The 13,984-nt window shown below is 44.5% G+C and overlaps 1 protein-coding gene across 2 annotated transcripts in view; it reads right to left on the bottom strand.

Moving 5' to 3' along the window:
• Ak5 (adenylate kinase 5) overlaps positions 1 to 11,959 on the bottom strand; it is a 187,408-nt gene extending 175,449 nt beyond the window's left edge. Inside the window, exons 1-3 of one of the 2 annotated variants that reach the window (XM_075981057.1) lie at positions 11,715 to 11,959; positions 4,575 to 4,761; positions 827 to 994 (exon numbers count right to left, since the gene is read on the bottom strand). In XM_075981057.1, the coding sequence (XP_075837172.1) occupies positions 827 to 994; positions 4,575 to 4,761; positions 11,715 to 11,774 (415 nt within the window). In that variant the 5' untranslated portion in view covers positions 11,775 to 11,959. The remainder of the gene's footprint in view (positions 1 to 826; positions 995 to 4,574; positions 4,762 to 11,714) is intronic. The other variant, XM_075981058.1, reaches the window with a different exon arrangement.
• Positions 11,960 to 13,984: the final 2,025 nt, after the last annotated feature.

Here is a 13,984-nt window from a genome sequence, read left to right as displayed (position 1 = left end):
CGAATAGGAATACTTCCAATATGTTATTATTTCTTTTCCTTCTGTGGTTACTAGGGAATAAATGTTTGATTTGTCAATTAAAGAGAAAAAAAATTCCATTTGATATGGGACAATGGTCTGTACTCTGCCAATTATATTTTAAATAAATGCTGATTGGCCAGTAGCCAAGCAGGAAGTATAAGTGGGACAACCAGACAGGAAGTAGAGGTGGGTCAATGAGAACAGGAGAATTCTAGGAAGAAGGAAGCCCATTCCTCTGCAGTCCTGACCCAGCCACAGAAGAAGCAAGATGTGACTGCCTTGCTGAATAAGGTACCGAGCCACGTGGCTAACATAGACAAGAATAATGGGCTAATATAAGTTATAAGAGTTAATAAGAAGCCTGAGCTAATGGGCCAATCAGTTTATAACTAACACCTCTGTGTGATTTCTTTGGGACTTAACGACTGTGGGAACCAGGTAGGACAGAAACCCCATCAACACCCATTTTAAACAAGTATCTAATTGACTATCTACATTAATGATTAATTGAAGAAACCCACCAGCTCATAAATCTCGAAGGGATTATTTTCCGTTCATTATAGAGAATTACTGTAATATTACAGTGGAAATCTAAGACTGTGAACTAGGTGTTAAATAGAACTATAATTCTACCTTATCGAAAATTCCTCTAAATATTTTCATTAGCAGCCCTTGATCTTTTGTTTCTGGTTGTTGTCACTACCCAACTCAACGTTGGTAGCCATGTCACCTAGCTGTGATCTCTGAAATGGAAGCAGGCAAACCAAGCCAGCAGCAGTGGAGAGTTTGACGCTCACTGTCGCACCTATGACGAGAATGATCTTGGGTCGAGGCCTCGTTGGGTCAAAGACCTCATACTCCTCTATCAGCTCTGCTGTCTCAGACAGGTCCGTGTCGCTTTCTATGGAGAACTGGTGGATAGGAGGGAGCCGGTCATAACGTCGATAAGGGAAGTTGGAATTTTCAGGCATTACTGCAAAAGAGTAAGATCAATTTGAAGAGGGGAAAAAGGGCTGAGCAAACCACTTTTCACAGTTGACCAATTAGTACAAAAAGTTGTGTAAACTAGCCAATCCCTGGAAGAAGGGAGGCTTCCTTAGTGGCCAGCAAACTTTTTTTTTAAAGAGGCAGAGAGCCGACATTCTGGATTTCTAGAACCACACCATCTCATACTTGACAGCCAAGGTAGCATGGGTTTGGTCCTAGACCACTCCTAAGTGAACGAGGGGGCCAGTGTTTTAGGAAAACTTTATTGACACAGACGGTGGCCTGGCTTGGACCACCTGCACTGAGAAAGGCTAACTTCCTCAGGCTTAGCTTCATTGTATTTCACACCTCTGCTAGATATTCTGGGATTTGAGGACTTCACCTCACCCAGGTGCCCAGGGATTCAGTTCCTGTGCAGAGTATACTCTGTTCACTCTGCAAATAGAGACGCACACTCACTCTGGGGCGGTGGCGGTAGACTGTTCAGAGATGCAAACAAAGATCGCATGTCTAACTCATAGTACCTTTCCATGTCATTGCATTCTACGGGCTCAACCTTTAGTGCTGTGGTGCTTTGGAAAAGAACATCCCCATGGGCTCGTCTTTGCATGCTTAGTACCCAGCTGATGAACTGTTCGGGAAGGATTAGGTGTGGCTGTGTTGTAGGAGGTGTGGCCTGTTGGAGGAGGTGTGGCCGTGTTGGAGGAGGAGAGTCACTGGGCTTGGACTTTGATGTTTCAAAAGCCCACATCACACCCAGTGTCTCTTTCTCTCCCTGTTTGCTGCCTGGGGACCAGGACCTAAAGCTCTCAGCTACTTCTTCAGCACCATGCTTGCAGGTCTACTTCCATGCTCCATGTCATGATAATAATGGACTAATCCCCTGAACTGTAAGCCAGCCCCCAAGTAAATGATTAAATGCTTCATTTTATAAGAGTTGCCTTGGTTGTGGTGTCCCTTCATAGCAGTAGAACAGTGACTACGATGGATATCTTTAAGTTCGTTGACCTACAATGAAAATATGCACATATGGAGATTTAAATTTATGTCTACACTGGCAGCAGGCATTTGTCCTTTATTTCCAGATGTGTCTGTATGTGGAGAGTGTTTTAGTAGGAGACAAAGCAGTAGCTGTCTCCTTAGTGCTAGTGGAAGTCTAGAGCCTATGTGCTTAGATATGACAGCCACATACCCACCAGGTAGAAAGGCTACAGCTCAAGTCTTTGCTGGTAAATTCTACAGCAGATGAAGGGATGGATAAACCCACTTGGGCTGGAGTCATAAGAAATGATATGTAAGAAGGGCAGGGTCCAAAGGCAGAGGTGATGAAATGCGGGCGTCAGATCTCACTGACAACACTAAAATGAAGAGTTGAAATACAAAGCACACATGTCCCAGTGGTCCAAAAGACAGACCTGGCAAGCTCCAGACAGTCAGGCAGATGGTATCAGTCATCATCAATATATAGTTCACAGCTCCTTCTTTTCTCACGTCAGGTGCCGTTATTGCACCCAGGATACAAAGAGAACCCTCACTACCCAACGAGCCCGGCAGGAGGGAGATGGACATCTACTTGGCCTTCCATAGAGCTTTTAATAGTTGATAGCTTTCTAAGCACAACACAAAGCGTCACCTCCCAAGGAGCTCATCAGTTGGAAGTTTGCATTCTCCAGTGATCTAACATGTTAAATCATTTGCCTAATGACTCACTAGACTTTGATTCTGTTAACAAAGTCTTCAGACAGTGGCAGACAGTCCTTAGAAAATGTGGGGAAAGGCATTGATTATAGTAACCTGCTCTGCCTTAAAATGAAATAATTTAAAGATCTGTCCACCAATCACTTACTTTTGCTTTATGGTATTTTCATTTAGGGAAGTAGTTTGCTTAGTTGATGAAAATATTTTATGTGATAGACTAATTTCTAAAGATAATTGTATGTTAGTATAACATTGTCAATATGCTTGCAAAAATTCATGAATCACTACATTTCTAGAGATATTTAAGTTTGGGGGAAATTACCAATGTTATCAAATTTAACAACCTATTCCACCAATTATGATTTACACATAGGAAGGGGTAGAGCTATGGTTCAGTAGGTAGAATGCTTTTCTCACTTGCATGAGGTCCTCCTGAGTCCAGTATTTTAAAACAAAACAAAGAATGCAAAAGAAAAATAACTTCATAAAACAAAAATTTGTAATAAAAAATAAATGAATTTAGAAAATGTTTTGCATCGTCCTATCTTATATTCCAGATACAGGACAGCACGGTGTAATATTTTCTTGACCACAGTCTATAGAAAGTCTATCTAATGATTAATGAAAATATAATTAGCAGCACAATGACCGCCGTGCGGACAAGGAAGGATGCTGCTCGCTCTGGAGATATCTCTGAGGGAACAATATTTCTACTTTCCTCTTATTGAGCTTCTTAAAAATTAGCACACATGACTTTTTCCCTACACCACATTCAAATCAAATCTAACTGGGTCGCGACTGACGAGGCCACACAGACTAAGCATTGTTTTCTTTTTGCGTTTATGGAAATTGGTTTCATGCTCTTGGTGGGCCAGAAACTTCTGTGAAACAGCATTTTAAAATCTGTTTTTATTATTTATTTATGTGCATTTCTGTGTGGGGTATGCACACATGAGTGCAGGTACGTGAAGAGGCCAGCAGAGGGCAGTAGGTCCTCTGGAATGGGATGTACAGGCAATTGAGAGCTGACAGCCATAAGTACTGGGAACTGAAGCCAGGTTCTCTGGAAGAGGAGGAACCGGTCTTAACTGTTGAGCCATTTCTTCCAACCTCACTGTGGAGCAATTTTTGAACATGGCTTAAATTTTGAAAAGATATTGTCTTGGTCACTGAAGAAGAATTAGTTTAGCGTCCCCTGATTAGAACCAATTTTGCATTTGCATACTGTTATACTCACAACTTCATTCAGCTGAAAAGGCTGATTGGCCCATGGTTTTTGAAAAAACGCACACTTCAGAATGAGATTGGAAAACTCGACGATGCTCCAAAAGACAATAGCTTCCACTTCTCACCTGACATGGTCAACCGATTTATTTATTTTTGCGTCTTTCATCCAAGTGACAAATCTATTGTATTCAATAGTCACTTAGTGAATCTTTATTAAATGAACCTTGGAAGGTATCCATGCACTTGTGTAAATACACTAATGTGTACCCTATTCTTGGAAGCAACATTAGTGAGCACTAAATCAATGCTGAGTGTTACATACTAACCACCAATTTGATCCGCATTCTTCTTGTATATGTGGGGAAAGCCTACTTGCAATTTTAAAGAATAAAGCCATAATTCTTAAATTATGTTGCAAAATAATGAATTTGGTAATATAGATTCTGTATAAACTTACAGAAAATTGCCAGTGTGTTGCTTTCCCCCTTATCACAGACGGTTAGAATTATTAGCAGAAATAGATAAATTCTGCCAGAGCACTTAGAAATCCAATCATTAAAAGTGCTCTCTCCAGCCTGCATGGTGTGTTTTTAAGAGACCTGCTCTCCCATGAGATGTCCACCATTCTGTGCACGCATTACCGTTTCTGAGGAAGGATCTCCGAGACTGTCCTCCGTTCAGCGGCGGTAATGTCTTCTTCTCCTGGCTGACGAATGTGTCCCACTTCACCTTCTCACAGCCTCCTAGCTCCTTGACTTTCTGTAAACAACTTTCCAAGTACTCTATGGGGTCTTCCGGCTTGGAACACATCAAGCCATTCAAAAGGCTCTGAAATACATATATATAAAGTAGAAATAAAATCTGTTTTGTCACCATGTTCTAGTTTGCTTTCTGTTGTTGTGATAGACATCATGGCCATACACATGAGAGAAAGGGTTCATTTGGCTCACACTCCCACATGACCATCCATTGTGGACTCACACAGGAACCCGGAGGTAGGAACTGGAGCAGAAGCCATGGAGGAAGCCAGCTTGCCCTGCATGGCTGCCCATCCCGCTTTCTTATGTAATCTGGGATCACCTGCTGGGGAGGGGTTGGGGGTGGCACCACTCCCAGCGAGCTGAGCTCTCCCACATCAATTGCTAATGAAGAAATGCCTCACAGGTTTGCTTCCAGGCCCACCTGATAGAGGGAGTTTCTCATCCAAAGCATCTCTCTTCCTAGATGACCTTAGCTTGTATCAAGCTGACAAACTCACCAGCAAGCATGAGCTTTGTTAAAATGTTGTTACGTCTTATCTCTAAATTCTGGGTTGTCTTCAGCCTTTTCATTTGGTTTTTTGTTTGTTTTGTTTTGTTTTGTTTTGCTGTTTTATTCATTACACAAAATAATGGATTTTATAATGCTATTTTCATACCTATATGTGTCTCATTGTGTTTTGGCCATGTCTGTACCCCATTACCCTCTCTTGGCTCTCCCTCCTACTGGTCCCCTCTTACTCCCAAACGATCCTTCCATACCATATATATTTATCTGTGTAGCTAAGTCTCGATTCCATTCACAATACAAAACATGCACTATTGGTTATTTCCCCTCTTCCCTCTTTCCCCTTAGTCCCCTTTCTCCTCACAGACAGCTCCCCTTGATTTTCATGACATTTACTTATCTGTTTAAATCTAGAATTTTACATTAGCGAAAGCCTATGGTATTTGTCTTTTTGGTCTGGCTTAGTTCACTTAATGCGGCCTCCAGTTCCAGTCATGTCTCCTGTGTCCCTGAAAGTTAGTTGGTTCTTCTGTATAAGTAGTTAAAACTCCATTGTGTATTTATACCACATTTTAAATCTATACATATGTAGATTAATATCTGACCAAGTTTTCTGTACCTGTGAGTTTGACACAGTCCAGAGTCATCTGAGTGAGCCTCAGTTGGAGGGTTGCCTACATCAGACTGTCTGATCTAGGAGATTACCTAGAGATTATCTCGATTGATTAATGTGGAATGCATTTGATGCAGGCACTGTACCAACTGAGCTATCTTCGAGTTCTACAGTGGCTAGAGTAATTTGCATCCCCACAAGAAGCTTACGAGGGTCTTCCTCCAAATCCCCCTGCATCTTCTCCAGCACTCCCTCAATTCCCTCGCCACAGCCTTTCTGACCAGGGGAGGTGGAGTCCCAGCATGGAGAAGACTTGCTTTTCCCTGATGACTAAGAATGTTGACCACTTTTTTTGTTTACTTCTCTCAGCAATTTGGATTTCTTTTGTGAAATGTCTAGCCAGTTCTTTTGTCCATTTATCGATTAGAGGATTTGCTTTGTTGGTGCTTAATTTTATGATTCTTCATATATCCTACGCGTTAACCCCTTATCAGATGTATAGCCGGTCAATTTCTTTCTCCATTCTGTATGCTGTGTCTTCACTCTCTTGTTTCCTTTGCCTTACAGAAGCATCTTAATTTCATGGAATCCCGTCTGTCAAGTCTTGCTCATACTTCTGGAGCTACTGATTCCCCCCTCACCTGCCAAGAAAGCTCTTGCTTATGCCTAGATCATGATGGAGCTTCCCTGCTTTCTCTAGTTGTTTCAGAGTTTCATGTTTTGCATTCTGTAAGGACTTGGATCTATTCTGAATTGTTTTTTTTAACAAGGCGAGAAATGCATATGTGGTTTCGTTCTGCATATGGATATCTAGTTTGCCCAGTTCTGTTTGTTAAAGAGGCTGTCTATGTGCCAATGTTTGTTTGGACCAAATTTGTCAAAAATTGCATGTCTGTAGCTTCACGAGTTTATTTCCAGACCCTCTATTTTATGAGGTTGGTCTACATGTCTGTCTCTATGCCTTTATTACACTGTTTTGTTGCTTGGGCTGTATAGTATAATTTGAAACAAGCAGATATAGTGATATCCTCACAATTGTTCTTTCTGTTCTTGCATGCATTTCTTTTAGTAAACAATTTGAATTGAAACAGTGATTTGACTGGGGATTTAAGACAACCCTGTAAATTCTTGACCAATTTGTTGTGTTTGTTTGGTTTGAGTTTTTTTTAAATAGGGCCTCAGTATGGAGTCTTGGCTAGGTGAGACTCACTATGTAGAACAGGCTGGTCTCAAACTTAAAGAGATCCACTCGCCTCTGCCTCTTGAATTCTGGGATTGAAGGTTTAATCACCACACCCAGCACCAGCGAGCTTTCAGCTCAGCATTCTCTGCCTTTCAATTAGCAAGGCAACTGTGCAGTTAGATACAGGAAATGCCAATCAAAGCAAGAGTATCATGGGAAATATTTCTGTCATTATCTATGATTTGCTGCCCTAAAGTCTTATCCTGTCTTTATTAAAGTATTAAGGCTTAGCTCTGCTGTGATGAGGATTTTGTTTGATAGGATTTAAAAATTGTGTATATGGTGCTTACGAAGAACTCCATGTGTACACACACTCAACAATGTTGGCGTTACTTGTTTCCATCAAGATAATTATCACTGAATACCTAGGCTGGCCTGTGGACCCTTTCTTTCCTACAGGACTCAAGATGAAACACTACACTTGTCATTTATATTGGAGCAGTGGTTTACGCATCAGCCTCCCAAACTAAAAGATTTCATCAAGACAGAGTAGGCCACACCCACTTCATAGTTGTAAGTACCTGATACTCTCCCTAGTATATGGTATATATGTGTTGGAGTTTTAGGATTAGGACTAAGAGATAATTCCAAGCACAGGTCTAAGTGAGACTTAACATTGCAGTGAGGGGATGTAAAGATTGCTCTGGAGTTAAGATGTCTCTGTTGTTTCTGTAGGGAACCCAAGTTTTGTTCCCAGCACACACATCTGGCAGCTTACAATTGCTTATTCCAGCTCAGGGGCATCTGACAACTTTTGCCTTCACGGACACTACACTTACATGCACAAACCCAAACACACACACACACACACACACACACACACACACACACACACACACACACACTTAAAAATAATAAAGGCTAATCTAAAACTTTAATGTCAGATTTCCTAAATGCTGACCGATATGCAACACATCTCTCTACCGGATCTGTTAAGATTGGAGAGGGAAAGTATGGTCTTACCTGTTTTTATTTTCATGATGCCTTGTAGAAGGCAAGAGGTCTGTGTGCTCACAGACACACGGGAGAACCAGAACTGTTAAACACTCGGGCTTTGTTCTTCAGTGGAAGACACTGATGCCTGCTCACCTGAATGGCTGGAGTGGACGTTGTCTGATCGCTTAGTGACCAGCCTATGGAGCCAGCCTGTGCCAGCTTAGTGATCGGCCTATAGAGCCAGCTTTCTCCAGCTTAGTGGATAGCCTATGGAGGCAGCCTCTGCCAGGTGGCTGTCTGATAGCTGTCTGACCACTTATTGACCAGCCTATGGAGCCAGCCTTCACCAGCACCCCCAGGATCCTGAGCATTGTTTCTCAGGCAATAGAATCCATCCTTACACTTGCAAACCTGTCCTCCCTCACCCCTTATCCTGACCGCTGCTGCAGTCAAGAGAACCCACTTGTGTGGAAAAGGACACAGGGAACTTTCTAAAGAGATGTGCTTTGCAAATTTGAATGTAGCCATGTCGAAAACTTTGTTGTGAAAATTTTCATGAGGAAACTTTCTCCAAAGTTTTGTGTTTGAATATGCAAAAAAAAACCTGCTTGGCATCAGACTCGACATTTGAACCAGCGCTAAGTTGGGCTGAACCTGAGTTTCCTTCTTACCTCATTCGGGTTGTTTCCTCATCAGCCATAGTGTCTGCAGGGACCCCTAGTGTGTGGAAATTTACACATACTAGTTTCCAAAAATTCTACATCTTTGGAAATGCTGACTCCTAGGAGCTGGTCTGATGTACGAACATATTTTCCTTTCGCCTGTTTCATGGAACACAAGTTAGTCCCACCTATATATTACTAACATATAAGGCATGTACCCTTGGGAAGGTGGACAAACCCCAAGACAGCTTTGGATTTTTAAATCAGTATTGTTCCATTTCCTCCAAATGGCAGGCAGTTCCTACTAGGTTCCTTTGTTCTCTGAAGTCCCAAATGGAGTGGGTTTGGGTGTGCAGTTCGATTGGATGAGTTCAGCCACTGAGGGGGCAGAGAAAGCGTCATCCAGTTTCTGTGAGGCAGGTTAGCTTCCCACACTTCTGCTATTCTCTGGGCTGGAGCCAACTCGAGGGCCCTCTTCACTTATGTGTACCGTGCTGTGGGCAGCACTACCTCTGTTTGGGGGTCAAGAAATCATGTTCCAGGGATAGTAGTGACTAGCTTAACTCAGATAATCTTCCTTGTACATCTTACAAAAAACATGGGACGGAATGAAAGAAAACTCCAGATTCTATGTTCCTTGTACATAATCCAACCAAAATACTGACATTTAAAAATCCCAGCCTCTTAATTTTGTCTTTTCCTAAAGCTTAACGAAGTCATGTGTAATGGACGTTTTCTGACTGGGAGACAGATATTTCAAGCTCTCCTACACAAACAAACTCCAGAGGGCATTGACTTTTAAAGGGGACAATGGGCTTCACTCTTTCAATGATAATTTAAGATAATTTAAGTCCTTTTTTTTTTCTAGTAGCCAACTGCCCCAGGGTGAAGATAACTAGTAGATGTTATTTCTTAGTTTCTGGATTAATCCTCTGAAAATGTGAATAATCTAATTGGACTTTTGATAGCATTCAAACTAATTGCCAAGTCTTTGCTCTAAGGTCCAAGATCAATACTCAAATTACAAAGCTCGGTAGAATTAGGAACACAGCAAAACCTGCTGAAAGTGTTTGCTTTGTTCTTTAATTTAATTTTAAAGTGGAAGTATGAATCTAACAGATACCCTATGCCACCCAAAGAAACCCTAGGAGTTCCATTATATATATGTGTGTGTGTGTGTGTGTGTGTGTGTGTTTGTGATCCATAGATTCATTTATGTGTTACCTGACCTTTAATGGCATGTGTTATCTGTGACTGGAGTTTTGGCAGCCACCTGTTTAAACTTTATATACTTAGAACAGGGTAGCTCTGGCACAGAAAATCCATTTTAGAAACCTGAGGTGATTGATGCTTGTGGTCTGTGCTCATCACAGGGACAATCGGGTCTTGCTTCCCTCCGGACTGGGCACAGCAGGCTCCTTTCACTGTTCAGAAGGAACCACGAAGTCACTTGCCCTCTCCTTCCAGCCCTTTGCAGACCAGAACTCAATCCCAGCACACTGCATTAGTGCCTCTCAAAAGGAAGCCAAAAGCTGACTTCCTTGTAGGTGTGTGCACTATTTTGAGACATTCCATTCACATGCTGAAAAGCTTGAAGCCCCAACAAGTCCTGTCATAACTTATCTGCATACACAGTGTAGAGTTTTGTGACTGGGCCATCCAGGTTTTCTGTTAGTTACCCGGCACCAGGGAAGAGAGCACTTCCCACATTTTGGAGTCAGGAGGCTCGTCTACCGATGCATCTATCCTTCTTTCAGAAGTGTGGAAATAAAACTCGTTTCAGTCTTAGCATTTATATGATTTAAAAACTAAATCTTTCCGCTCTTCATTTCCATATTTACAAAACAAGGCAAAAAAAAAACCCCTCTCAAACACTGTAATTACGGCATCCTGTGTTAAAGATAGGGTCTCTTTGGGGGGGGGGGATGTAAGGGATTATTGTAAAAATTATTTTCTTGAGATACACTTTCCTTTGTACAGAACAAACAGGAAAAAGAACAATGTGTGGCCTTTAGTTTATTGTATTAGTCTATCATTTCCTTTGAAATGGAAGGCCAGGTTTTTGCAGGCTCAACCTATGAAGGTTGGCTTGGTGCCATTCTTCTTTAAATTTTATTTTGTCTTGCAATCTAAGCCAAAGGCACTTTGGATTTAGGGGTGTTTTGAAATCGAGTATGAGAAGAAGAAAACGAAGCAGGACTTCTCTCCGGGAGGGCCGCTGCGGCTTGAGCAAGGTTCCTTTAGCTCATACCTGGAGCCTCCTTTCTCACATTCTTTGAGTGCCACCGCATCCCTGGTCCCTGGTGCGGATGCTGCTGCTAAGCCAGCAGAGGCTAGCAACAGGAGTCGCGCTTGGCGCCTGTCTGGCCGCTCCCAGTTCGACCCAGGCTGTGTAGGTGGGCGGGAGGGCTGGGGCTGAAGGCTGAAGCGAGGGGGAGAGACTGAATCCAGCAAACGCGCTCAGGAGTTCATTGACTGGAGGCATAGAGCGTCACCGACCCAGGAGGTAGTGCTACACTTGATTGTGTGTGTGTGTGTGTGTGTGTGTGTGTGTGTGTGTGTCCGTCCTAGTCCATCCCTCTTCATCCCTCTCCTCAAGCTGCCCACCCTCTCCCCCTACCCCGGCGGGAGGGTTGCTTCTTCCATGCTTCCCCTTCCCTACAAAGGTCCCAACTCTGGACCCTTTCAGCTTCCTGTCCTGGCTCCATGTGGGAGACTGTATTCTCACCTGGCTTGACCCTCAGCCCCAGAGAGTGATGCCAGGCCATGGTCCCCTGTCCACTCTGGGTACCCATCTCCGAGGGATGCGCTGGGGGCAGTCTACATCCAGAACCTGGCTTGAAGAGGAAAACTTGATCTAAGATGCGGGTTTCGAAACCCACATTTGAAAGCGACCCTAGCAACCCGCGGGAAAGGCGACTTGTCTGAGGCGAGAGGAGCTTTAGCTTCTGTGAACACCTTCACTAGGTACCCCGCACCGGAAGGGAAGGTGCGGCCAGGCGCTGGCCCTCCGAGTCCCGGGGGTGGCCGCTGGGAACCCTTCGGCCACCCAGCCTCTTACCTCGAAAAGCTGAGGAATGTCCCTCCGGGCCAGGTACTCCTTGGCGTCGTTGGTGTTCATGGCTGTACGGCGCGTGCCGTGCCGTGGGGCGCAGGCGGGGAGGCTACCGGAGCTGGGGCTGACGGGGTGCAGCTCTCACTTGGATGCGCGCAGGCCGGGGTCCCCTCGGCGACTCCAGGGCAGCTGTGCCGTCCGCGCTCCCGCCGCCCCCGCGTCCGCGCGGGTCCCCCAGTCAGCAGCGAGCAGCCGCTGCTTCCCGGGCACAGGCAGCGCGAGCGCCAGGGGAGGGGCGCGGAGGAGGACCGCGCGGCCGACGCCACCAGCTGCCGCCTCCAGGCTCTGCGCTCTCGGCCCGCGTCTCCCGGAGCCCGCTGCAGCGGCCGCCAGTCACGCTGCGCGGGCGGGCGCGGGGCGCGGGGGTGGGGACACGCGGGTTGCAGTCGCTCCCCAGTCCGCAGCACGGCCGAGGCTCTCGGGAGCCAAGGACCGGGCAATTGAAACCTGCTACATTTTCACTTCTACACACACACACACACACACACACACACACACACACACACACTACTCTGAGGTACCCGCCCCCAGCCCCCAGGAGCTCTTCCCAGAAAAAAAGAAAAACGACAACAACAGAAAAACACACAAGTAGAGATTTCATCGTATATTCTTAAAGTTAATGATCTTTCAATGATGGGGAGTTGGGAGTGGGAGAGGGGTTTCCGTATCAGTTGCTTTAAGTATCCAGTCGTTAAGAAAAGTTTGTCTAGCTGGTTTCACATTTCCTTAAACATTTGAGTAGGAGGCCTGAAATCATTAGGAGAAGGATTAGGGAGTAGCCAAAGAATCACTTCTGCTGGGAGAAGCCTGCTTTAAACTGTGGTCACTTGGCCCTATCGGAACCTCCCATGAGGAGATGCCCAGTGAGGTGGACTGGTGCCTAGCCAAGGTGGTGGGTCTGTCCGTTGAAGATCGCTCTCCACCAAGGCAGGCCCATCCTCCCCAGCTTCCAAGATGACTCCTGTATCACATAAGAACTCTTCACTCACCGCCTCTGAGAGATGCTCTGAGCTTCCCCGGGATGTGGTCTCTAATGCTTGCAAGAGCTCACTCTGCAGGAGGGTATGTGGCAGAAAGGAAGGAGAAGCTACAGACTGCTGGCGTCTGGGATTTGGTAGAAAGCCACACTTTAAATACTTCAAGCTCAAAAACTGACTGCCTGAATGTCTGTTTCAAGTTCATCTTAAAAGACCTTTTCTTAGTTCTGTTTCTTGCCACACAAGCCACCGCTGCTCACGCCTGAGGATGGCTGCAATTTTATTTGACGAGAGGAATGGAATTTCCAAAGTTAATTAGCTCAGTCCGTGAGTTAAGCGAAGTTTGTGGACCCTGTGCCATAACAATGTGTCCTGTGGTAGTCTTGATGGAGGTAGGTATTCAGTTCTGAGTTACATGGGGTCCTCTGTGAGAACGGGTCTCCATGTATATTTCTCTAGCTTATTAGACAGCAGGCTTTGGAAGGACACAAAGTCTCCTCTGTTCTGGGCAGTGGTTGCCACAGTCCTTGGAAAATTATAGGGCCCAGTGGCCTAGGGAATGTTGAAGCACACAGAACTGAAAAGGTCAGTTCCTGTAGGTCTTCTCCAGGTCATTCTTTCCTTGATTTTGTTGTCATTGTTATGGTTTTTGTTGTTTTAAGGTGGTCCGTGATTCTTAGGGTCTTTAGAAAACCCAGCAAGTGACAGAAATACTATCCCACATCCCCCCTTGTAAAAGGAGGTCAGATAAGAAACACTGTAGTTAGCTTGAGAAAAGGTGTAGCAAGTTTTCATTGGCCTTAGAGAGTAACAGTGTGCTTTTGGGTGTATCCCAGGGCCAGACGCTCCACCATTCCTATTGTGGAGTGAGGTCTCCTGGGGGAAAGACTTGTGAAGAAACTACAGCTGTTAGAATCTAGGCTGCTGGCTGGGAAGAGGAGAGCGTGCAGGGGCAAGATCACAAGGTCACCCTTGCTGTGTCTAAGCTGTCTTACCAGCTCCCTGACAGGGTTTGAAGGTTAGGTACAGGAAGAGCCTGACGCCCATACACGGGCAGATGCAATCCTACAAGCTCTAACAGACTACAATTTACTCCATGCCTGCTATATTTTTTTTTAACAATTTGCACATCATGACAATTTCCCACATTATATTCAGATAAAAATCTAAGGGTCATGACCAAATAAGTTTAAATAAACTGTTTGCTTTTGTTTTACATTTAATGCAAACGGAATTGTT

Source organism: Microtus pennsylvanicus, chromosome 7 (assembly GCF_037038515.1).
Source record: "Microtus pennsylvanicus isolate mMicPen1 chromosome 7, mMicPen1.hap1, whole genome shotgun sequence".
Taxonomy (NCBI): Eukaryota; Metazoa; Chordata; class Mammalia; order Rodentia; family Cricetidae; genus Microtus; species Microtus pennsylvanicus.
Note: the sequence above shows the minus strand (reverse complement) of the source record. Positions and strands in the feature narration are given on the sequence as shown.